The 24,414-nt window shown below is 54.5% G+C and overlaps 1 protein-coding gene across 1 annotated transcript; it reads right to left on the reverse strand.

Annotated features, from left to right (window-relative positions):
• Positions 1-5,694: 5,694 nt before the first annotated feature.
• CACNG3 (calcium voltage-gated channel auxiliary subunit gamma 3) lies at positions 5,695-23,177 on the reverse strand. Its single transcript, XM_048962178.1, is given in 5 exon segments — positions 5,695-6,829; positions 6,831-7,081; positions 7,716-7,856; positions 8,609-8,692; positions 22,885-23,177. Coding segments are annotated over 5 exon segments (948 nt in total). The 5' UTR covers positions 23,096-23,177; the 3' UTR covers positions 5,695-6,568.
• Positions 23,178-24,414: the final 1,237 nt, after the last annotated feature.

Here is a 24,414-nt window from a genome sequence, read left to right on the forward strand (position 1 = left end):
AAGGCCCACATTCAAGAAAAAATAAAAGCCTGCAGTATTAAATATTTGCTATTTTTATGAAGGTTATGGGACACTCGTTAACTTCTCAATTATTTGTGCTGCCTTGCTGCTAAGTTAACTGGTTTGAAATCCTCTGTGAAGATACACAGCACCTTGAAAGGCTCTGAGAAGCCACATGCCTGCCCTGGGAGGAGAGCACTCCTTGCTCCCAGCCCTGTGATGGCACCACTTGCTGTGCTTGCTCCTCCGTTATTTTATAGTCTCAAATAGCAACAATTTACCTGCTGCCAATTTCTTGCTTTTCCATTTGCTGCAAGCCTGAAAGAGACAAATGGAGCACTTTTTGCTCAACCACATTGCTGGTGCCAGCAGCACTTAAAGAGCTCTCCGCAGCAATGGGCTCACCTGGCACTGGGCACAGCAGTTCCTGGCACTCTGAGGATGCAGTGAGCTCTATCCAGCCCCAGCCTGCAGGTTAGGAACAGACCCCACAGCTTCTGCTGTGCCTGGTCCCCCCTCAGTTGCCTACACCCTTGGTGCAGCTGCAATCAATGCCACCCCAATTAGCACAGCTGCAGCCGTGCTTTATGCTTACAGGCTCCTCAGAGAGCCCTTGTAGTGTCTTGGTTAGGGGACAAGAGACAGGCAGTGCCCATGTGGTGACCTTAGGGCAGGCTCCTGTTGTACTTTGGCTCTTGAACAACCCCTCTTCCCACAGTTCTCTCTTCCTGATATGACTTTTGCTGGGACCCCCCACAACTGCCGTCCCATGGTCGATGTCCACCCCTCAGCTCCCTGTGGTGTTCCCTGAAGGCAGCAGCTCACTGCTCTGTTCCCTATCAACTGTAGAATTTATAGGAGTGGATCCCCTGCCAAGCCCCATTACTACATATGCTCTGGTTTAAGGCTGGTGATAAAACCTGGTGGCAGTGGTTTGCATTGACATGTGGGGGCTGACAGCATCCCTGCACGGACTGCTGCTCCTGGAAGCCTATCCCAGCTGCTGGGATCCCAGTGCTGCTCCATCCCTGCAGACTGGGGACATGTGCAGTGAACACATGGCATCTGCACACTCAGCAGCCCCAGAGCCACTGAGTGTTGTGTTCCCATGGGGAATAAGGGGAACTCCAGGCCCTGAGGAAGAGCAGGCGAGACTTGAATCTCCCTGGAGTATTTCCTATTGCTTTTAATTGGTGCAAATGGATGAGCTCTGATGGCATTATTGTGTGGGGATTGCTGGACTCACAGGGACAGAGCAGTTACGGCAGGATAATAATCACTGCCATGTGCATAAGTGACACTCTCACTGTGGAAGAACACATACAGGCTGAAGGTTGGAGCTGCAAGCTCTGTGCAGGAAAGTCTGCACCCACGAGGGAGCCCTGCAAGGACCTCCAGCCATCATCTGGTGTCACAAGGGGGTGGCCCCAGCCCTGCAGCCCTTTGCCTTCTGCCACTTGGCTGCTGGGGTCTCTGCAGGAAACTTGCTGAGCATTGCAACTGCTGCACCATGAGAGCAGCAGCAGTGTTCGGCCTATTTATTTTTTCCCTTTGCTGTTGTTCCTCCCGTTCTCTCTTCAAATCTTCCTTTGAAACCAAAACTTCCTGTTGTCTGAAATGGACAATCAGAGCTCCGGCAGCTGCAGCCCAAGAGCTTTGGTGCTTGGCAGCAGGATGAGAACTGCAAAACTATTTCTTTGAGGCAAATTATGCATTCATCTTGCTCATTTGAAACAAAATATGATTTGCAATTTAACTTTCCATAATGAGCTCCTGCTATTATACGGTTTCCATAATGGCTGGTTTCACTGAAACAGATTGTTGGTGCACATGGTTTACAAAACATTTTCAATGCAAGCCCCGTTTTTTCTTATTTTAAATAGCAACAGCTGCTAAGCATGATAATTATTGTATTTCATCAAAATAAACCAAGTTGCTTCTTAACACTACTTGGTGCAGTTTTTCCAGCAGACCTGGTGGTTACTAAAGATGGGGGAAGTTGTGATGGAGTGACAGCAGTTTGTCAGCAAAGAGATGCTGCTGAGATGAGGGTTTGCTGCTTGGGCATTTCCTGGGGAAATTTAAGAGCTGGGCTTAGCAGCCATGGCCAAGCAAAGATTTAAGGTGCACAGCGCTCCCAGCAGCTGATAACGGTGCTGGAGGAGCTCTCACAGCTGCTGAATGAAGGCTGCCCTTTGGAGCACCTCAGCTCTTGGATTTCGATGATGTATAGTAATGGCACCGCAGAAGCCATTACTGTCCATCAAGGAAAAAATAAACATGCGCTATGAATTGCTTGGACTCGCTGGGCTTTTGAGAGTTATTTCAAATGGTAGAAAAAATAACAACAAACAAATCAAAGCAAGGGAGGGCAAAGGACAACGTCAGGGAATGAACAACCAAGGAGGTGGCTGCTGAGGTTGAGGAGCTCATCCTACAGCACGGTGTGGGATGTGGGTACCTGCAGAGCTGGGCTTAAGAGAACATGGTGGGAAGGGAAGGAGGAGAAGGGAAGGAGGAGAAGGGAAGCTCCACACTGATCCACATGCAGATGATGTTCCCTCCACGTCTGTATGGATGCCAACTTCTGCCAGCTGATGCGTGCAGCTCCTAGTTGGGATTTCTGTCTACTAAAACAGGAATACAGCAATTAAAGCACTCCCTTGAGATGCAAGCAGCAGCAGGACCTTCAGTGACCAGAATGCAGGGGCTGCAGCTCCCCACTGCTATCCCCATCCCAGGGCTGTGCCTCTGGCCCCATCCCTCTGCCTCCTGCTTGCCCCTACTGCGCGGTCCCTCTGCAGCAGGATGGATGCAGTACCCATGGCAACAGCCACTCCTGTGCTGACATTGGAACAACAGATGCTGACCTTGGTGGACACAGTTGCATTAGCAGCTTAACCAGAATGAAGCTCGTTACATTTTCAGTGGGGTCATTCTGAGTGCAGTAACATTACCTGAAGTCTTCTGCTCAGGTGAGATGAGCCCACAGCTTGTGCTCATTTTGCAGTGACCATACAATGATCTAAAACTGCAAAAAGGCTTTGTACAATAAATACAGAGCTGTTCCTAAGCTCTGCAGCACCCTTAAATCAGGCTGCTCACACACCATGTAGGCTGGGACTGGCTGGCTGGTGTGGGCTGGAAGGAGGAGCAGCAGGAACCCTGCCCACCGTGGCATCAGTGGGGACACAGCATGTGGTGATTGCCTGCACTACGCCCTGGGATTGGCAGCAAGAGAACGAGGTAAGGGGGTAACTGCTGGTCCAGCTCCTTAAATTTGAACAAATCTTTTAAAATCCTTTTTCCCTGAATGGTTGGAAAGATCGGGAGATAGGCAGAATGCAGACTTTCAGGTACTGAAATTAAACTTGTTAAGAAATCCATATTGATTTGTGCTTCTGTGAAAAATATTGAAGCCTCTGGATTTAGCCTGGGTATTGATTTTCTCTCTCAGGGCAGATGCTGGCACACAGGGCAGATGTGGCACGTGGCAGAGACCACCTTCCATCACCACCTCCCTGCATCCCTTTGCCACCACTCAGTCTTGCAGGGAGCAGCTGCAACTCATTTCAGTGTCACCATTTGCAAGGCTGTGCCACTGCTCCACTCTGCACCCAGGTCTCCGTGCTTGTCTCTTTTCTGCTAACATCTTCCAGCTCAGCCTTTGCTGGGTATTACCACCAGATGCAGTGGCAGTACCTGTTTTCTCCCAGACAGAAGCAGTGGTGCCATGTGCTGATCAGGGCTTGGAGAGACAGAGCACAAAGGACAAAAAAAAAACAAAAAACCAAAAAAACCCAACAACAAAAGGACAGTGACATTACAAAGATCAATAGCTGGAGGTGGTCTGCCTCAGAAATAACCAAACAAAGCCTTCAGATAGCAAGCCCAGCTTCCAGGAAAGTAAAGTAATGGTGTGCAGCCTGTGCTGCTGCATCCCTGGCACCCCACAGAGAGACCATGTCCTGGGGCACCTCCTGCTTCCTGTCAGCGAATCAGGGATAACTCAGTTACCTTTGGAAAATCAATTCTCTGTCCTTTGCTGTCTCCTGGCTCACTTCCCTCAAGGAAAACACCAGCAATACAAATCACCCCAAACGTGACTCTGGGGCACCAAAGTACACTGTGCTGGTGCAGCACATAGCACAGTAGCACCCCAGGTCCTCCCAAGCACTGCTTCCACAGGTGACCACAAAGGCAGTTAATACAAGACAGCAGATGTCATCGTCTTAACAGCACGCTCAGTTACATCACCGACAATTGCCATGACACTGGAGTTTCTCAGCCTAAAGCAGACCCAGCATTTGCTGGCAGTGAGCTGCACTCCACCCAGCCCTGCAGCTGCTCCGCCTGCTGGGGAGGCAGGGGCGTGTGTGCAAGCAGTCCTGCTGCTGGGCTGAGCTGCTGGGATCTGTTCCCAGCTACCAGTGTGCCCTGCTCACATGCTTTGCTGCTCCCGGTAAGTACAATCAGAGCTTCTTACCTGCAGTATTTGGTGACTCAGCTGGAAGCTGCTTTCTGGAGATTTAGTCCTGAAAAAAAAGTCACTTTTAGAGAAGCACAGAGCTGTAGGTGTTGGAGGGGCGCTCTGGAGTTCCCTCAGTCCAATCCCCACAGCAGGTTCCCTGCAGCAGGTTGCACAGGGACACATCCAGGCAGGTTTGCAGCCTTCCGCTGGGATCTCTCCCTGTCTGTCAGTACCTAGGGAGCCCAGCGCTGGGTGTAATGCTCCAGGTGTAGCCTCCCTAGGGCAGAGCAGAGGGGAAGATCATTTCTCTCACCTGCTAGCCTCACTGTGCAATGCAGCCCAGAGTCCCATTGGCATTCTTGGCCACCAGGACACGCTGCTGGCTAATGGGCACCCTTGTGGTCAACAATTAGTCAGCCATAGGTTGACAAGGACACCATTAGCCTTCTTGGCCTTGAAAGCACTCTGCTGACTCACGGTCAGCCTGCTGCCACCAGGACACCCTGGCATTGCTTAATGCTCTTTTTGAAGGGCACCCACCTAGAGAAGGTGTGCTGGGAGTTGTGGAGCCCTCCAGAGCTGGTGATCACAGCCCAGGTAAACTAAAATGTTGCTGTTTCTGCATTCTACACCACAAGTCCTTTTACTACTTCGTGTTTAAATATTTCCCTAGGATGGGGATGCTTCACTTCCTCGGCTGTTTTTAATACATGCAATCAGCGACTGCTGCAATTAAGAGGCCTAATTAGCATCTGAATAGGACTTCTCACCCACTCCTTACAACAGCAGCAAACAAGCCATGAGGACACGAGCTGCACCGGGAACTTCCCTTGCACAGGGCAATCAGGAGCTCTTCTACCCCTACACCCATGGTGCTGCCATGGGAATCCATCATTTTAGCCAGGCAGTTATGTGAGGCTTCCTCTAAGTGCACAGCTCTAGGAGCAGCTGCTCAGGCCCTGCTGCATCCAGATGAGCCCTGCTCTGGACAGGGACACGGCTCAGTGCTCAGAGCGAACCAGAAGCAGAGCCAGCACACAGGGGCTCCCACTGCACCCAGAAATACCTGGACCCAGAGTAGCCCCTTCCCCATGCAGCCCCCCGGCATCCCCCAACAGCCCCATGGGAGAGCTTGGAGCTGCATGGGGTGCAGCTCCAATGAGATGCTGTGCACGATCCCTGGTGACACAGCACAGCACACACCACCTATCCAGCCAAGGAACTTGCTTGCCAAACTGGATGACTTTATTGTTATTTTTCCCATTCATCTCCTGGTCGTATTCATTATAGAACCACACACCATCAGCACACCAACCACAGCCAAGGCCCAGTCCTAATCCCAGCTTCTTCTCAGCGTGACCAGGTCAAGTGTAGCTTCCTCTGTTGTACCCAGACAGTAATTTGTGGCTGAGAGGGTATTAATTTTCAGGAATTATTTCATTTTCTTGCAACGTTAGAGGTTAATTAAATGCTGGCTAATTGCTACCAGTCATTGGAGAAATTTTGCTCCTGAGTCCATTCATGGTCTGAATGCACCAAAAGGAAGAAAGAAAGAAAGAATGGAGGAAAGAAAGAAGCCCTTTCATGACCACAGAAAATTGCAAAAGGATGTTTCTTCCAACCTGACATGACAAAATTGAATTCCAAGCTATTTAATGCATGCACGAAACACCATAAAGAAGCCCATCCCGAGCACTCCACCCTCCACAACGGGACGCGGTTTCAAGACCATGAGCAGAGCAGCCAGCTCTGGGCTCCAGGCGTTCCGCTGGGAGTAATGACCCAACGGGGTTCTCACAGACAGGGCTGTCGCCAGCATTTCCAGTGGGACATACAGCTAAGGGAACACTGCGGTTATTATCAACATTAACGATGGTGACTTTGGGAATCCCCCAACCTGCCCTCTGGGCGCTGGGGCTGTGCCCACCAGGACAGCACGTCCCAGCCCGGCATCCCCCCAGGGTGGCACCTGGGGAAAGGGGCACAGGGAGCTCGTTGGGGTGTCCTTAAAAGTGGGGTTTCATGGGTTACACCGTCACGAGGATCATGTCATGCAGCCTGACAAAACACCTCTGTACACGTGCCCGGCGGCGGGGCTCAGACCGGCGTGGTTCGTCTGTTGGCCGGGTTGTTGTGCAAAGACTCCTTAAACTCTTTGGGGATGGAGTTGTGGACCTGTAAAAAACCGTGGTCCCGCTCCGAGTTGAGCAGCGTCCCCATGGTGACCTTGGAGGGATCCCTGGAGAGGGTGAACATGGAGATGTCGGTGGAGGGGATGGTGCCGAAGCCCTTGCTGATGGGCGACATGTCCCGGGAGCGCGGCTCGGTGGAGCGCGAGCTGGACCGCCGGCGGAAGCGGGTACCGGTAGGGGGGCAGGCGGGTGAATGCCGACCGCTTCAGCAGCTCCGAGTGGGACCTGGCGCGGATCTGGCGGTGCTTCTCGATGTACATGTGCACGGCGATCACCCCCACCATCTCGGCAATGATGAAGGACAGTGCACCAAAGTAGAAGGACCAGCCGTAGGAGTAGCTCTTCTTGGAGTCGCTCTGCCCCGGGTCCCCCGCATTGGCTGAGATGTAGACGATGATCCCAATGATGTTGCTGAGACCTGTGGGAGGAGGAGAGGGATGGGACCAGCAGCATCCCTACAGGGTCAGCCCCAGTTCCCACCTGCACGAAGCAAAGTGACTCCGTCTCTCAGTCCCTGACGGAGCCCAAAGACTTTCTTTGGGTTTTGGGCAATTTCTGCACTGCCAGCAGAGCTTCAGGGCTGGGAAGCTGCTAATACATTTCTGTATTTACTTAATGAATCGATTATGTTTTTTTCTGTTGTTTTCTCATCTGCATCAGCGGCTTCTTCCAGCCAGGAGAGGGAGAGTAATTTGTCTCTTTGTGGGGAGAAGAAAAACACAGAATAGAGCAGTTCCTTGAGACAAAGACATTGTCGTAAGATAATCAGTGGGAGCGCTGGGGAGCTGTGCACAGAGAGGAGCAGCCCTGATGGTACTGCTCTGCAGGAAATCTGCAGCAGCCCCTCCACCTGCTGCCCAGAACTGCAGGCTTCACAGGGCTGAGGGCAGATCCCGCACAACCTGCCCTGTGTTGGACTCTCAGTGGCACTGTGTGGGTTTTCCCCCCTGCTTCTGGGACAGCTCCACAGCTGAGCCCCCTGTGCTGCTGGCCTTGGGGACCCAAACCTGCCCCCAGGTTCTGTGCTCCCCAGCAAGCCCAGAGCCCATCACCTGCTGAAACGAAGAAGATGCCGGCGCTGAGGATGACGTTGTGTTTGCTCTTGTAGAACTCGCTGGCTGCCACGCACAGCCCCCCAAAGAAGAGCAGGCCCACACTGAGGATGGGGAAGATGCTGGAGGCTCTGACAGCACCTGTGGCGTAAAGACAGGGCACAAGCTGAAGGACCCTAGGTTGGCACACAGGCTGCTGCTATGGCCCTATGGATATCAGATCTCAGGAGTTACTACTTAAAGAGGGGTCTTTTCTTTTCACCCTTTCAGAAGTTCAGCCTCCAAACTGACTGCAAAGAGCAATTAATGCAGCAAATCCCTCCCTGCTGCTAAAACAAAGGCACCTAAAATATGCTGTGCCTTGGTTTGGGCTCTCATGCCTCTCTTAGGGCCCATATTAAATGCACAGTAATACAGAGGAGACCCATTAAAATGCCATTCTGGGGGCTTTAAAATAGACTCTTTTTTTTTTTGTTTTAACTGTGGGAGGGGGTGGGAGAAGAGCTTAAATGCTCATCTGCTAAAATGGCAAACCAACTCCATTAGAGACATTCCTCCCTAGGCGGGTGCACAGCACAGCACTCCCTGCAGAGCTGCAGCACTGCTGGGGGGTCACTGTGCCTGTGGTGCCCACTCAATGTGCCATGCAAACTTTCCAGCCTGACACAGGGTTGTTTGCTGACAAGTTGGGCATTGCACACTTGCATTCCCTGCTCAGTCAGGGTATGCCTTGTGTGTGCTCACTTCCCCCAGCGGCTGTCAGTTTGCACCTTTGTGCCTCACGTTTGAACAAAGGGCTCAGAAGGTGCTGGAGGGAATTGGCCTCATCCCAGCACTGGGAGTCCATGCTGAGACCCTGGGGCTCTGGGCAATGTGTGGGGCAGCAGACTCACGGAGGAGGTACTCAGCTGTGTCCTGCTCGTAGTCCGCATCCTCAGGAAAGTGGTCGATCTTCTTGCAGACTCCTCGGAAGGTTCCTGGGGAGACACAAGGTGGGGCCTTGAGATCTACACAGTTGCTGGGAGTGCCTGGGGCAGCTGATCCTCTGCACCTGGTGGCCTCCCAGTTCACACTTGGAAAAAAAGGCTCTTTTTCTTTTTCTTTTTTTTTGGTTTTTCCCTCCCCTCCTGCCTCTGAAGCAAAACAAAAGCATTTCGCCTCTAAGAGTCTGCCTGTTTGCTTTGGCTCATTCCTTGCTGTGATTCAGGGCTCAGCTCTCTCCTGTGCCAAAGTGATGTGGTTGTGCCACAGAAGGGAGAAGCCAAGGATGAGCCCACTCCTGCCAGGTGATGCACAGCAGAGTGGCGCAGGAAGCGAGCAAGGGAAAAGAGCCTGCAGGACCCACAGAGCTGCTGTCTCCAAAGTGAGCAGCAAACATTAATGCAGGAGTGTGCACAGGTGTTGATAAATGTTGTTCCTGATGTTATGCATGGGAAAACTGAGGCATGGAGCATGTCTTCTCTGAAATGAAAGCTCAGGATGGGGCAGGAGGGATCCTGCAGCTGTCTCCATTTGGGTTATGGCTCCAGCCTGAAGCGGCCAATGCTCACATGAAGTTTGACCCAGTGCAGGTCCTGGGGACCTCTCTTCTCCCATACGGATGCACCATGTACTCCTGGCCTACCCAAAGCCATCGCAAGTCATGCTGCTTCCTACCGTACCCCATCCCCATCAGATCCAGCTCTGGGCTTGGGGGAGCTGAGCATCATGACAGGCATCAATTAAAGCCTGGCAATGAAGCTCTGGAGGTGGCAAGCTGTCATTGGAGCAGAGACGCAGCATCAGAGGGAGAAGCGCCTGCTCCTGTTGCTTTGGGAACTGCGGGCGCAGGGGAGGCTGAGAATGGGCAGCACCGCTGGGGCAGGCAGCACTGGGCATGGCAAGGACAGCACATGTGGCACAGCCACCTCTTCCTCCTCCTTCCCAGCTCCTGGCTTCCTGCATCTCCTTCGCCCTGTGCCCATCAGCCATGCTCTGCCCCACGCACTGCCCACTGTGTTTCTCTCCTTCCTTCCCAGCTGTCACCCGGCTTTGGGACCACACCGAACGCCAGCACCCTGACACCAGGTTCCACCATGACATATCCCTACTCTCAACCAGGGATGGGTTAGCTGGTGGAAGAGCCAAGGTTCCAGCACAGTTCTGTCTCTCTAAGTGCCTCGACAGCAGTGAAGCTCCAGCCCTGCTCTGCCCATGCAGCTCTGCCTTCCCCAGTGCAATCCAACAGCACAGCTCCATCAGGAGCGAAGCACTGAGCAGCACCAGAACGCACACAGCTGTGCTGCATCGATTCCCCTCCCCAGCTGAAGTTGCAACCTCTCTGCTTCAGTGCTTTCTGATCCACCAAAACACTTCTTTTGCAACAGAGAGTGACTTAAAAAAATAATCAAGAAAAGCAAACAAATAACACACACACAAAAAAGTGACTTTTCCACTGCTGGCACAGAGCCTTTTCTCAGCTGCAGGACTGAGCACCAGTTCCTGCCTGCTGCCCATGCTTAGGGGCAGCGCTTCAGGGCCCCCACACCCCTCAGCCCCAGCTCTGAGCCCCATCCTTTGGGGCATGGCACCGCACGCCCCACGCTGCCGCCCCGCCGCATCTATTTCACGCGCTGACATTTATGTCGGATCCTTTACTCCATTCTGTTCATTAACTGATGACTGTTACCATGGTGACTGTTTAGTCACCCGACACACCAAAAATGTCCCAAACTCCAAACAAATACAACGCTGAGTGCCCCCAACTCCCATCTCTCCTCGGGAGGAGCCGCCCTCATGCCGCTGCTCGCTCCGTGTCCCTTCATTCTGCCCTGCAGGACAGCACTGCGGTGCGACAGAACCCGACCATGGGCTGTGAAAAGCCTCTGTCCACTGACTTGCTCTCATGGCAGCCCTGCCTGTAAGGAACAGCAAACCTGGAAGAGATGAACTCACAGAACGCATTTTGCATTCAGCATTTTGGACTGCATTCCCTCCACCCTGTGCTCCAGGCAATTCCTCAGCCCCCTTCACCCCCCAGACTACAGCCCCCCACTGCACACAGCCCTCATGCTGCCCTCTGCTCCCCCTGCTCCTGGGGCGATGTTTCCTTTCAGCCTTCTGCTGCTGCTGGTTTAGTTCATTTGTATTTCGATGTAGGCACTCTCTGCGCTGCATTTATCAGAGAATGCAAAGGCAATTAATTGATTTTATCTCAGGTCCGTTTCCCCTCACAGCCCTTTCCCCAGAGAGGGCCACGGGAGGGGGCTGGGAGAAGCACTGTTCTCACAGTGCCAGCAGTGTTAACAGTCAGGGACACAGACCCTCACCTGAGCAGCCAGAAGAGCAAAGAGCTCCGGTTCTGGTTTTAACACCTCATTATTTTTCATCCAGTGGAACAGCTTCCAGAGATCACTGCAGCTGCTCAGTGTGCAAAGCACAACTTGGGCTTGGGAAGATGAGCTAACACTGCTCTTCAGTGAGAACAGAGCTCCCACCAGCCTTTCCCTTAGTGGGCTCAGCCCAGCGGAAGCCACAGTCCGGCTGCCAGGTCAGGCCCAGCACTTGGCTCTGCCTGGGGAGTTCAGCTACAGACAGCCCATCTGGCTGAACCTGCATGGCACAGGGACATGGCCGTGGTGCCCTGAGCCCTCTGGCATTCACCACCCACAGGAGAACAGAGCCTGGAGCTCAGCTGCAGCACTCTGTGCTGTGTGCCTGCAGCACACCTCGGAGGTGCTCAGGCACCCAGCTCCCAGCAAGACTTTCCCAGGAAAAAATATCTCCCAGGAATCCAAACTCCAGAGCTCTCTTTTTTTTTTCTTTTTTTTACCTCCCGCCCACCACCCAGATGCCTGCAGAGTTGGAAGGATTCATTTTCTCCTTCCCTTCCCCAGTTTCACGTGGTGCCACCGGGCTGAGAACTGCCTGCCCGAGTGCTGCACCCTGTGCACTCGATGCAAAGCGAAGAGGACACAGCAGGTTTAGGGCTGGTGTTTTCTCATTCTGAAACAGGCTTTGTGGTCCTTCAGACTGCAGCCTGCCACCTTCTCACAAGGCATCTGCTTGCACGAACCCTGCTGGCGAGCTGCTGAACTAAGATTAGTGTGCGCAACGGTTGGGAAAAGCCCTGTGCTCCACACTGCTGTGCTGAGATGGGTTCCCTGCAGCTTGGCACACTGCTTCCCCAGCATCACGGCCCTCCTGAGCATCCCTGCTCCCCGCAGTGGCCCGGTGCCAGGTCCCCAGCAGGGCAATGGCATGGGATGTGGCTCCCCCTCCTTCACACCCTCTCCCCCTCTCTGGTGGTGGTTGGTGTCTCAGCTGTCACCTACAGATATGTATTTTCTGAAGGTTTTTTTTTCTTCTTTTTTTTTTTCTTACCCTTAAAAAAAAAAAAAAAAAAAAAAAAAAACAGTGGAAAATCCCCAAGTCAAACTAACGGAGTGCAACTGCAAGAAGGTGGCAGAGGCAGCAGCGTGGTTGCGGAGCTGGATGGGCAGATGCTGGCTCAGACAGGAGCTTGAATGTGGGCAACAAAACACAGGGACAGCCCCGTGCCCAGCAATGATCCCACAGCTCAGGGCTGGGCAGTGCCTGGGGGGATCTGGGTGTCCCCTTGGGCAGAGCCAGGCTCTGTATCACGGCTCCTGAGAGATGCTGCTGCTGCAGGCAGTGCCAGCGCCCGAGTGTCACAGACTTTATTCCCTCAGCATTGCTAAAAGGGAGAAAAAAAAAAAAAAAAAGGAAAAAAAAAATCTACATTTTGACAGTGACTCATCATCTCCCATTCTGGAATCTGTGGGGTTGCTACAACCTACACAAGGCAGTTTAGAAAAGCAAAACAATTCTGAATAATAGAGGAGGAAAAAAGTTTGAAAAGGATGGATAATTTCTGGCACTCTTTGAGGGCTCAGCTTTGGTGTTCTCACGATAGAAGCAATCAGGTAATGCACCAGAGCTGCCTCCAGGCCACCCCCCAAGTTTCCTTCTCCATCACTGGAGTTCGTTAGGGACCAGAGAGGCCTTACAATGACATCTACCCTCACCCCCCACCAGCCCAATCCTGCAGTGGAGTGGGATGAGGACCATGGGTAGGAGCAGGGACATGAAGACTCCTTCTGGCAAGGGAGAGGGTGAATTCAGCCACCTCCCATGAGGCAGATGGCAGCCACTACTGGGCTGGGGCAGCTCTGTGGCATTTTGTAGGAGAACATTTCTTGTTTCAACGGCATTGATTTTTATTGTAAAAAGTAATTGACGTTCCTATGATAGCAAAGTGAGGGCTGGAGCAGCCAGAATCCATGTAAATAAGCCACGAGATGGAAAGTAATGAGCTTCGCTGATTGAGTTTATCCTTTTAAATTAATACAACTATAGGAATTTGAAAAAATCACCAGCTCAGAGATGAGGACAGAGAGAGGCAGGCGGGAGCCGGGGCTGAGCGCTCCTGCAGCACACATACACGCATGGACAGGATCTGAGCCCATGTCCCCCCGTGGGGCTCCTCCCCACCATTTCTGCTGCCTTCTGCCAGCTTTCCACCCAACCTGTTGCAACTCACACCCTTCTCTCTTATTTCTGCACAACCTGTGTTTCTGGGATGCCTTTTTCTCTCCTTTACTCTTTGCCCTCTGCATGTCCCCGCAGCACAGCGGCTCTGGAACTGTCCTCAGTGGGAGCCACGAGGTTCAGGGGCACAGGGGCACCGTGTCACAGCCCCAGCCGGAGCTGCCCCCGGCCCTGCAGCCTGTAAGCCTGCAGCAGAGTGGGGAGGAGGAGGCAGGGTGCAGTGGAGCACCACATCAAGGTGGGGAGAGGGGGGAGTGTGTCAGGGAGCAAAGGGCAGAGCGGTAATTGCCTGCACATCATGGCTGTGAGCTGGGGTAACACACCAGAGGGCTAGGACCAGCTCATTTGTGGGAGTCCATCTGACTCACGCAGCATCTCTGAACCCTACGGGGCGATTCACACGACTAGAATGCTAAAATCGGTGGTAAAACCCATCCAGAGAGGATGAGGTGGGAAAAACAAGTGTCAGGAGTGCACAGACCTCCTAGGGATCCTCCATGTGAGGATCAGAGGAGTTTAACCAGATGTTTAACCAGAGATAACACAGAGAGGGGGTAGGAGACGCTGTGCTCTGTGCCTGCTGCAGCCCCGGAGCTGCACCAAAGGACACATCATAGCAGAGGCTGCTGAAGTGCCTGTTTATAACAAGCAGGAGAGGAGGCTGCGTGACGATGGAAGCGGGAGGTTTCACTCTGCCCGTATTAAAGTGTCCAGCGAATTCCCCAAAACCCTTAAATGCCAATTTCATAGCTCTGAAGCACGGCCCCTCGCTCAGGCAGCGCTCCTTTGGGCTCTGCGCCGACAGCTGAAGGGGAATGGATCAAGACATTAAGAAATGCGGCTCAGGTCGTGGCGATCAAGGCTTGATTACAGTTCCTATGGGCAAACAGAGTGAAGTTCAGGCGCTATCGTTTATTTGCAGAGTTTTACCGGCCAGTTCACAGGAAAAAAAACAATTATGAGCCCAAGCAGTTGGAACGGACTTAAGCATAAAAGCACAGCTGTGAATAGAGGATGACTTAAGAGTGTTTTACCCCCAAATTTCACAACTGAGACGCGAGCTTGCCGCCCGGTCAGTATGCAAACAGCCACGAAAACAAAAGCGCACCCAACAAAAGGGAGAGAGGGGATCCGCATTTAAATCATCAGCTCGGAACTGCGGAGCGCTGAGAGGACATCGAGAAAGAGCACAGAAACCATCACGACGTCGTTCCCCGACGCGGAGCACACGGGCGAGCAGGGACCCGGCGCAGGAGGGCTGTGCAGGAGGGAAGGAGGCACCAAAAGAGCTCCTCCACCTCTTTCTGAGAGCTACGAGAGGTAAATCGCTCCTCAGAGGAGTCAAGCAGTGCAGAACATCAAGGCTAAAAATATGTAAATCGCCACGGAAAGCACTGCCAGAGCTTCAGCGAGGCCAGGAAGATGCCAAAAGGCAATTTAGAATTTCTGAGCTCGCTGCATGAGGCATTAAAAAGGTCACTATTTCTGAAAGAGGGATCTTTACAAATAAACACATTTGCTCAGGACTCGGTGAGTCATGCTGGAGCGGAGCACAGAGCATTTCCAACCTAATGCTTCTGACAGGCCACGAGCGGGGTGATCTTTTCATGTTTACAGTTCATCGATAGTTTTTACAGCCGCACAGTCAATCTCTGAAGCACATTTAGCCTGGGAGGAGGCTCGGCAGGCTGTTTTCCTTGCAAAAGTGATATTAAATTTCCTTTTTCTTTCTCATGTAGCACTGATTCGAAGCTAAGTACTTCAGCTTCAGATATGGGATTGCCACTCAAACACCCCCTTTTTTTAAAAATTATTATTATACTCCTTCTTACATCCCCTAACAACAGAAGCATTCCAAGGTTTCAGCTGAAGTGCTGCAAGCAGACATATCCATACAACTCTGTTTGGTGCAGAGGGCTGCAGCCCCAGGGGGGGATGAGCAGTGCTTGGTGAGCAGCACTGCAGCTTCACTCCCCGTTTATTGGGAGCATCCTACAGGCTGAGCTCAATCTCAATCTCCTCACTTACAGTTTGAAACCATTTCCCCTTGTCTTATCCCAACAGATCCTGCTACAGATTCTCCCCTTCTTTCTAACAGCCCTCCTTTAGTTGCTGAAAGGACACTGAAAGGTGGAAGACTTGAGTCTTGATTCTTCCCTTGCCTAAGAGATCTCACACTGAGCAGGCACCCGGGGCACAGCACCCCCTGAATCTCTGTGTGCTGGCAGCAATGATGCAACCACCACTGCTGCATCAGAGCCCGGACAGCTGCCAGAGGTAGGGTTACAGCAGCTGGGTGGCACGGCGTGCTCTGGGCTCCCTGTGCACCTTAAGGCAGTGCTGGCACAGGGGGGCTGTGCAGGCCATGAGGACATGGCAAAGGTCCCTTAGCACAAGTGAAAATCAGGAACACTTCAATAACAGTACTGGTAACTTTCGGGGCATGGGGGTGCTTCCCCCTTCCTTTACATTTTCAGCATGAACGAAAAGTACAACAGTGGGACAGTTACCAAACAAACTGCAAGAGTGAGCATCCGCCAGGCACGAGCACAAATGTCACCCTCACACGCCTTTTGTTCACACTGTGCTCAGGCTGAATCACGCACTGCTCCTTCCCGCACCGCCCTGAGCTGCTGCCCCACTCATGCCACAGTGCTCCGCATGGGACACGAACTGCTCGATGCCAAGTGATGCATGATGCCCTCCCACTGCTGGGCTGCAGCCCCTGCCCCTGCCTGCTGCTTGCCTGCCTGCTCCCTGCCTTGCCCTGCCCACCTGGCGGCCTGACCCCGCTCTCTGTGTGATCAAACACAGCTCCCCACCACCTCACATGGGGATGGTGGCAGCCCGACGGTGCTGGGTTTTGTCCGCGGGTTGTGGTGTCAGGAGATAAGGAGCACGCAGTATCTGAGAACAGCATCATGCAGCATTACCTGCTCAGCAGCCATAATAATTCTTCCTGCCTCTCTGCACGATGACTGCGAACAAACCCTGATATTTTCAAGCCTGTCAAATGCAGTCAGCCAGTGCGCGAGTGAATTCTGCAGGGGTTAGGGAGGCAAGCACAACCCAGCTGTCATCGCACACATTCCAGCAGGGAGCAAAGCCCTGTTGCAGTGACAGTCCACCCCCAGGAGCTCCTTTTGGTGCTGAGCACGAGACAGTGCAGCTCCAGCACAAGCACTGCTGGAAGGACCCTGCAGCTCTACCATTAATGCTCCTGGTGGCCACAGCCAGGTGTGCAGCCCAATGAAAATGCAGCAGCCTGGGATATGCACCCGTTAGCCATCAGGGCACCTGGTCACCGCAGCCCTGCAGCATTTGTTCCAATCAGTTCTGCTCACACAACTGCTGCACCACTTCTCCTTCTGCCCCCAGCAGGTCTGCAGCCATCGCCCAGTAATTCTGCTGAGAAAACGTGTAGGCACAGTGTGCCTCTGCTTCAGGAAATGACCATAAGGAGTATTTCTGTACCATCCATCTCTAATACAACCAGTCCAAAGGATGTTGGACAGCATGAAGCATGGAATATTCCCTACTTTGAACTTATTTTGAAAAACACTCCTCTATGTCAGATAGTGGGTAGGGAACATAATCATCGAATAAGAAGATGCACAAAGCACCCGAGCCACCAAGACTGGGCTCGCCCCATGAGCAGTGCTTGTGAAGCAATGCCAGAAAGTCGCCTCTGCAGAACTCCAGTGTGCACAAGCATGGAGCGAGGACAGCAGCTGTCACCCCAGCACTGTCACTCCTTACCACAGCTGGTGTCTTCTAAATCAAAGGAACACCTTGGGATGCTCACTGCTGTGCTCCCTGGAGCGAGCCGTGCCTCATTACAGCTGGAGGACTACACAGCACGATGTGCTCCCCGGGATGCTCATTCTTCAACAAGCAGCCACAACACCACGTGCAGCACCAGGCAGAGCAGAGCCCCGAGGAGGGAAAGTGGAGACCTACAGCACAGCACCCAAGCCAAAATGCAGCCAAGTACAGCTGCAAGGAGTTCTCTTCCATGGGATTTCAGCACAGTTACAGAATTTTGAGAGCAATTTTGATCTTCCTGAAAAAAGATGTCAATCAAAGTACACCTCGTGTTTATTAAAAATCCACTGTGAGATCCATGTGAATGGTGCCAGAAGCACCGAGCCAGGTGCCCATCACGGCTGTGTCACCTCACCTCATCCCAAGCAGTGTGGGCACTGCAGAGGGCTGTGGCTGTGTCAGAGGGACACCCTCAGAGCTGAGGGGCTGTGCGTCCCCCTTGGGACCAACACCAGTGAACTCACCCAGACCTGCTTCCAGCTGCAAATTATGAAAGGCAGAAAGCTCGTGGGAAGAGAAGTGATTCACCAGCAGCCATGTAACCCTGCACTGCGCAGCAACGCTGCTCTCCCGCTGCCTGGCCAGTGCACAGACACCGGGCACAGAGACCTGGCACCATCATGGTGGCTGCCCCAGCGCTTGGGCTGGCTGCCTCTGTGAGCCATCACCAGTTATTTACAGCCGTAATGGAGACAGTGACCTTGCATGGAAAAAACCAACACTTTGAGCCTCATTCAGATTCAGCCTTCCACCTCTATTAAACAGGAGCAGCTCTCGAGATGACAGACTCTGCACCACGCCTATGCAGCAATAAAACGCCTGCTCCCGAGCTGCTTGCAGCATACATTCACTCCTCACGTGCTGCTCACAGCAATGTGGGAGCTGGCTCCCCACGCTGCCCCAGACGATGGGAGCGGTGTGCTGACAGCTGCTGCACATCCCACGAGGTGAGTGCTGTGCCCGCTGCTCCACACACCCATCTCAGAGCAGAGCTGGGGCACGAGCAGAGTGGGATCCTCCAATGGCAGCAGGATATGCTGTGGCCCAGCTCTGGCCTAGAAAGTCTCCTATGGCTCTTGGTACAGAAAGAGGGGTGTGGAGCAGGCCAGGGGTCTGGCAGTCCAATTGCCATCTCCATTGGAGGAGCATAATGAATGCATATGCAATATAACCTTCAACAAGATGAAGGGTAGGGGTGCCCAAGTCAGAGGTCTGACCCATGTCAGACCCATGCTCAGCAGTTTTGCCTTGCCCATCTCTGCCCCCAGCACTAGGCGCAAGTCCTGCCCATCCCCACATACCTTTTTCCTGGGGGCAGGAAGGATGGGGTTAAACCTGCAGAGTGTAAACTGCATCAGGGCATGGGCAACGTGCCCTCCTCACCCTCCTCCATTGCTGCCATTTGAGGTGCCTCTGTATCTAATTCCAGTTGCACTATCGCCTCTCCCTGCATGGGGGCAGAAGCCTTTGCTCCACTCACCCCCAGCGCAGATAGTGCAGCCGAGTGGGGTTGTGAGCACCACGGAGAGGTGTTAAATGGCAGCCAGAGTGTTGCTGAGAGCCCATCACAGATGGCATCCAGACAGAGGAACAGGATGAGCAGCTCCTTAAATACCTGCTGGTAATGAATAACACAAAAATGTGCTCCATCATGGCTGATTGCAATCTCGCGGACATTTGCTTGGCGCTTTTAAAAATTAAAGATAATAACTTTCTAACAGAAACAATATTGCTGTCACCTTGGGGAAATTCTCTGTTTGGCCTCCCTCAGAGGGCTGTGAGGCTCCAGGAGCTGGTGGCTGGCCAGCAGCAGCTGCTAACTGCCCATGGCCGCCTTCAATGTGAGCAGCTCTGCTCTGCAGAGTCCAGAGGAGCTGTGGGCACAGCCAGGGGGAGAGGAGAGTGCAGAGCCACCCCTGCAGGTGGAGAACCATGGCAGGAGGTCCCTGCACCCTGCTCGATACTGCTGAGAGAGGGACTCAAAATTGCAACTAAAAGAGTCCAAAACTGGGACTCCTGCTATTGGAAACAGCAGTTATCACATGCACATGGCCGAACATACAAGCTAACGGGGTAGGTTAAAATAAACCTGCATGGTTGAGTAATACAAGGAGAAATTCTTCAGTTGTGCCAAAAGAAAGGAGCTCCCCACCACTGCTGGGAGACAGCAGTACAGCTGTCAGTCACGAGCAGAAGTGACACCCAACGATTTCTGCACCAGGTATTGCTCTTCTGGGAGACAAGCAGCTCTGTCTCCACAGGGATCCACAGGGATCAGGGAGGATGCTGAACAGCTGCTCTTAGATGTGCACGTGGAATTGGTGGGGCTGAAGGACTCCATCCCGGTAGCACTGGGAGGACAGGCTAAGGAGTTTTCTGAAGGTCTAAAAGGAATTTTCATTCATCTTGGCAATCTGGTGAGTTTCTGGAGGACAACAGCTGGCTTTATGGTGAATCTGCCCCTACAGATCCCCACAGGCAATGGCTGTGTGGGGGCATGTGGCACCAGTGCTGTGGGAACAACCCTGTGGGGAGCAGAGCTGCATTGCTCCCATGCAGTATGGGCTGGGCTGCAATGGAGGGCATTAACATAACGTACTCAGAGCTCCACAGGCTGTTTGATTTAGCTGTCCTGAAGAAGTAAAAGAGTGGTATTGCGCTTTATTAAGCAGACTGTAGAGATTCTGAATTGCCTTCCAATGAGATGTTTCTATGTGGGAACTGCTGCTGAAACAGCATTGGGCTACAACTGTGTCTTTGTGGAAAATATTAACGATATTATGAATTAACTGTGGATAAAAGGTGTAAATGGCAGGGAAAAGTCCAACTGCAATAGTCAGGAATGATGGAGGAGGGTTGGATGCTGGGAACAGGTGCAGAGGTGGGCTCAGTTACCCACAGCCATTCTGCAGAGGCATGGCCAAGGCTTTGCCTTCAGGAGCTGCAGTTGCCATGCTGGATATGACAGCAAAGAAGTGGTGTGGGAAGGTGGTGAGCAGTCACCAGGAAGGTGCCCCGCAGAAGAAAACTGGTCAGAATTAGAGTGCAAGAGGTAAAGCAGGAGCCCCATGAGGTGACATATTGGAGAAGAGACTGAGTTTGTTTATTCCCAGCTGCAATGGGGTTGGGATGTGAGAACAGCAGGGGCAGAGGGGCAGAGATGTGGGAGCGGTGAGTGGGCCCTGGCTGAAGGTGAAGGCAGTTCTGGGAATTGCTTGGGGCAGGCAGGTCCCAGTCCTCCCTCTGCTGCTCACTGACAACATCCAAAAGAGTGATTTTTACTCTCAGCCAAACTCCCCTAAGAAGATGAACAACACCTAAGAAAAGTTCTGAGTTCAGTGGGGATAAATGGGCTCTGTCATGCATTGTGGCCCTGCTGCTACTGTGGGATGCGAGAATTGGTCCAGGCGAGAGGGACGCCATGTCCCCTGCATCCATCCAAGCCCAGGACAAGAAGTCAGCAGGGCACATGGGGCAAAGACACGTCCTGGCAGGACAGATGAAGAAAGCAGGATGGACAGACAGATGGGGCCAGTGGGGCATCAGAGCATTTGCTAAGTAGGCGCTAAGGAGCAGTCAGGGTGCTCCGGAAGCACCAAGCACTTCGTTCCCTGTTCTCAGAGGAGGAAGGGGCAGCCCCGCTTCCAGCACGGCACTCCCCACCCCTACCATCCTCCCTCCTCTGCCTCCCGATGCCGGGGAGCCGGCCCCAACCTGCAGCGTGCAACTCAGACACTGCAACGTACAGTACGGCAAAAGCTGTGCCAGCACAGCAACGGTGAGCACTGCCCGGGTTCTCGCTGTCGAGGCAGCCGCTAATTTGTGTTTGTGGGTGTCTCACACAGCTCTGCTGCTGCGGCTTCATTCAAGATTTATCCTCTCCTGCCATGGGCTCAGCGCAGCCACGTGACGCAGCTCCCACGCAGGGCTGCGTGCTGCTGCTGTGGGCTCACAGAGCGCTGCGATGCCGCGCACCCGGCGCCGCTTCGGTCATTTCAATAATCCGCTGCACGCACGCAGGCAGGCGAGGAGCGGAGCAACGCTTAATTCCTCTGTCGCAGCGCACGCTAAACCCCTGTCAGCAGCAGAAATCTCCAGGCCCAGGCGCACCCCAATGCACAGAGCTCTGCTTGGTGCTGCGTGCTCCCAGCACCCCACGGCCAGGTTCACCACGGGGAGAGGTTCACAATATGCAACAGTCCTTATTCTGTAAGCTAGATGTGATGAATGCACAGAAGCAGCAGAATGATGAGGCCCCGCCAGGAGGAGGGGCTGCCTTGCCCCTCTGCCCCCTTTCCCCCGAGTTCCTCTCCCTAATGCAGGAACGGTCCTGAGCAGAACATGGCACGTGGTGTTCCTGCACCCAGCACCAACATGTCCCCCAGCACCAGGGCACCTGGGCTCCACATGCTGCCCCAGCACAAGGTGGGGTGGGGTGGGACCCCCAGTTGGGACCTCCCTACTCAAATCTCAGCTCGGTGTCCCCTGCCCTCCTGTGTCACGCTCAGGGCGAGGACCCGTGATTCAGCGCTGAGCCCTTTCCTGAATGTGCTGTGCCCAAGAGACCAGGGTTGCACCGGCTCCTTCCAAAGCAGTGATTTATGGCAGTGAGGGAAACATAAAACATTCACTGAAGAAAACCACAGCCAGCAAAAATAAGAATTTTAGAAATTACTCATGCTTTCAGTGATCCCATCTCTCACAGCCCTGTCTGCTGCCTCCTCTGCTCCCTCAGCCTGAGAGGGGAGACAGATTATTGTCAATTACTTATTATGGAATTAGAGCATGATCCAAACCCTCCTTGAATCAATAGGAGAGCTTCGACTGCCTACAGTGGGCCTAGGGCCGAGCACAGGAGCACGCAGGGTATTCCTGCAGCCGTGGCTGTGACTCACCGAGAACTTTCTGAGGCAGTGGGCGCAGCTCAGTGCTGTGCTCGCTTGCCCCCATGTCAGCAGATCCTCTCCTGGGGTGGGGGGAGCTCTGCACCCCCAGGGCCGCAGAATGGAGTGCAGCCCATTAGCACGCAGGGCACCAGATGCTGCCGTTCATTTTAAAAGTTAGGGTGATCCCATCGGCCATTTTTTGCTGCACAGGTGCCAGCACCTGGACTCCACTCAGGCTCACGTTTGAGCGCTGCCTGTTGGTGCTCACACAAATCTCAGCCAGGAACTTCGGACTGACGGCACTCCCGGAGCAGCGGGCAGAGCTGCGGGACAACAGAGGGTGCTGCCGCTGCAAGGGCAGAGCCGTGAGGGCAGACGGGGGGGCAGCCTTGGGGCGCGGTCCCCGAGAGACACAGGGCCGAGCAGCGGCGGGGCAGCAGCAGGACTCCGTGCCGCTCGGCGGCGTAGGGCCGGCCCCGCTGCCGGGGGGCGGCCGCGGGCTCAGCGCGTTACCCTCGGCGCGAACACGGTGCCCGCAGAGCTCCCGCCGGGAGCGGCTCAGAGATGCGCTCACCGCTCGATTCCCGTTAAAGCAGCCCCAGGGCCCGGAGAGAGAGAAGAACCTGTGGCCGCCCAGCCCCGGCCCCGCCGCACGGCGCCGCCGCTCGGGGTACGCACCGCGGCCGCCCGCAGCCGGCACCGCTTCCCGACACGGGGGGAACCCCCCCGGCACCCCGCGTTCCTCGCGCGGGAGCCGCCCGCAAAGTTTCCCCCGCCCGCAGCGCGGCACCGCCGTGCGCATCGTCTCCGGGCGGGGGTCCGGACGTGGGGCGGGGGTCCGGGGCATCCCTGCCCTCCCCCGAGCTTCTTGGGCCGGGCCCCGGCGGGCGGCCGGGGGCGGTCGGTACCTTCCAGGCAGCACGTCCTCCAGAGCCCCGAGTGGGTCATCACCTCCTCGTTCTTGCGGCTCGTGTCGTTGTCGCCGCCGGACTTAGTCCTGCACACGCCGCGCGAGTAGAGCCAGTAGTCGGTGCCCACGGCGATGGTCATCAGGCTGAAGGCTGCGAAGGCTCCCACCGTGGTGATGAGCATCTGGACGCCTCTGTCACACATCCTCATGCTGCTTCATCCTACGGCGGCGGCTCGCAGGGGAAGGGCCGGCGCCGCCGCCCGCCGCCGCTCTCCGCGCCCGGCGCCTCATGCCCCCGCGGCCCGCGCCGAGCCGGGCCCCCGCGGCGGCGCAGCGCGGGGCCGCCGAGCCCCGGGGCTCCCGGCCGGCATGGCCCGAGCGACGGCGGCGCGGAGCGGAGCGGCTCCGCCGTGCGCCCGCGGCGGGGAGCGCGGAGCCTCTCGCGGCGCCTCCCCCGCGCCGCCCGGCCCAAGGCAGCCGCGGGGGGCGGCGGGGGCGGGGGGCAGCGGAGGGCGGGCCGCGAGGGGTGGTGTGCAGGGAGGGGGGCACCGGGAAACCTCCCCCCGCAGGGGACGGAGCCGGGGCGGGTTGGGGGGGCGATGTGTTGGGGCGAAACCCGGGGGGGGGGACTCCTCTGGCCCCGCTTTGCCCCCCCGTCGGGAACCGCTGCCCCCTCCGGGACATCGCTCCGAGCGCCATCCGAACACCTGTGTGCCTGGCGGGGACACCGCAGCAATGGCCCGGGCTCCCCCCGACAGAAGATCCACCTCCCGCATCCAGCACGGCTACCTGCCCGGGGGAGCCGGGTCCATCACCTGTCCGAGTGCCCGAGCAGAGCAGGGGGCCCGGAAACAGACATTAGACCCGGGGGTGTCTCCCACATCACGCTCCTCATTGTTTGCCTGCAGTAAAACCCTCTCTTTCTCTCTCTCTGCTGTTTCCTCATCTCTCTCAAACATTTTTGCAGCCAGTTGGATGAGCTTATGACTCATGCGACCTTTTGAAGAAGCCCTATAACATATCCACCTCTCCGATTAATAGTCTTTGAGGGGCTTCGTGTGAGACAGGGGAACGCATGCTTTACCCCATAGTGTGTGCTTCCCAGCTCCATTTGTACGCACCTCCGTGTAAATGCTAATTGTTTACTTCCAAAATGCAAACAGAAAACGATGAAGGTTACAAAAAATGAAGTATTGAGAAGTAAGAAAATTAAGAACCTTCCACAACCCTAGATCACCTCCTTTATGCATACTCATTAGGTGGGGCATTCTAATTAAGACGTCACGCTATCGCTATCGTGTGCTGCTGCGATGGCTGTTGATGCGCTGCTCTGCCACGGGCCCTGCGCTGTGTTTGCTGCCGTGCTGAGCAGGAAAGCTGCAGTGCAGCTGTGCCCCCCTGCACTTCCACCAGCGGGATAGAATGGTGGACATTGGCCCCTGAAGAGGAGGAAGAGGTGGGCCCTTGGGGAGCTTGATCAGAAGCATCCACCCAAGCTCTTGGTGGGTGCCACTCAGGGATGCTGCCT

The sequence above is a fragment of the Lagopus muta genome, chromosome 15 (genome assembly GCF_023343835.1).
Source record: "Lagopus muta isolate bLagMut1 chromosome 15, bLagMut1 primary, whole genome shotgun sequence".
Classification (NCBI taxonomy): Eukaryota; Metazoa; Chordata; class Aves; order Galliformes; family Phasianidae; genus Lagopus; species Lagopus muta.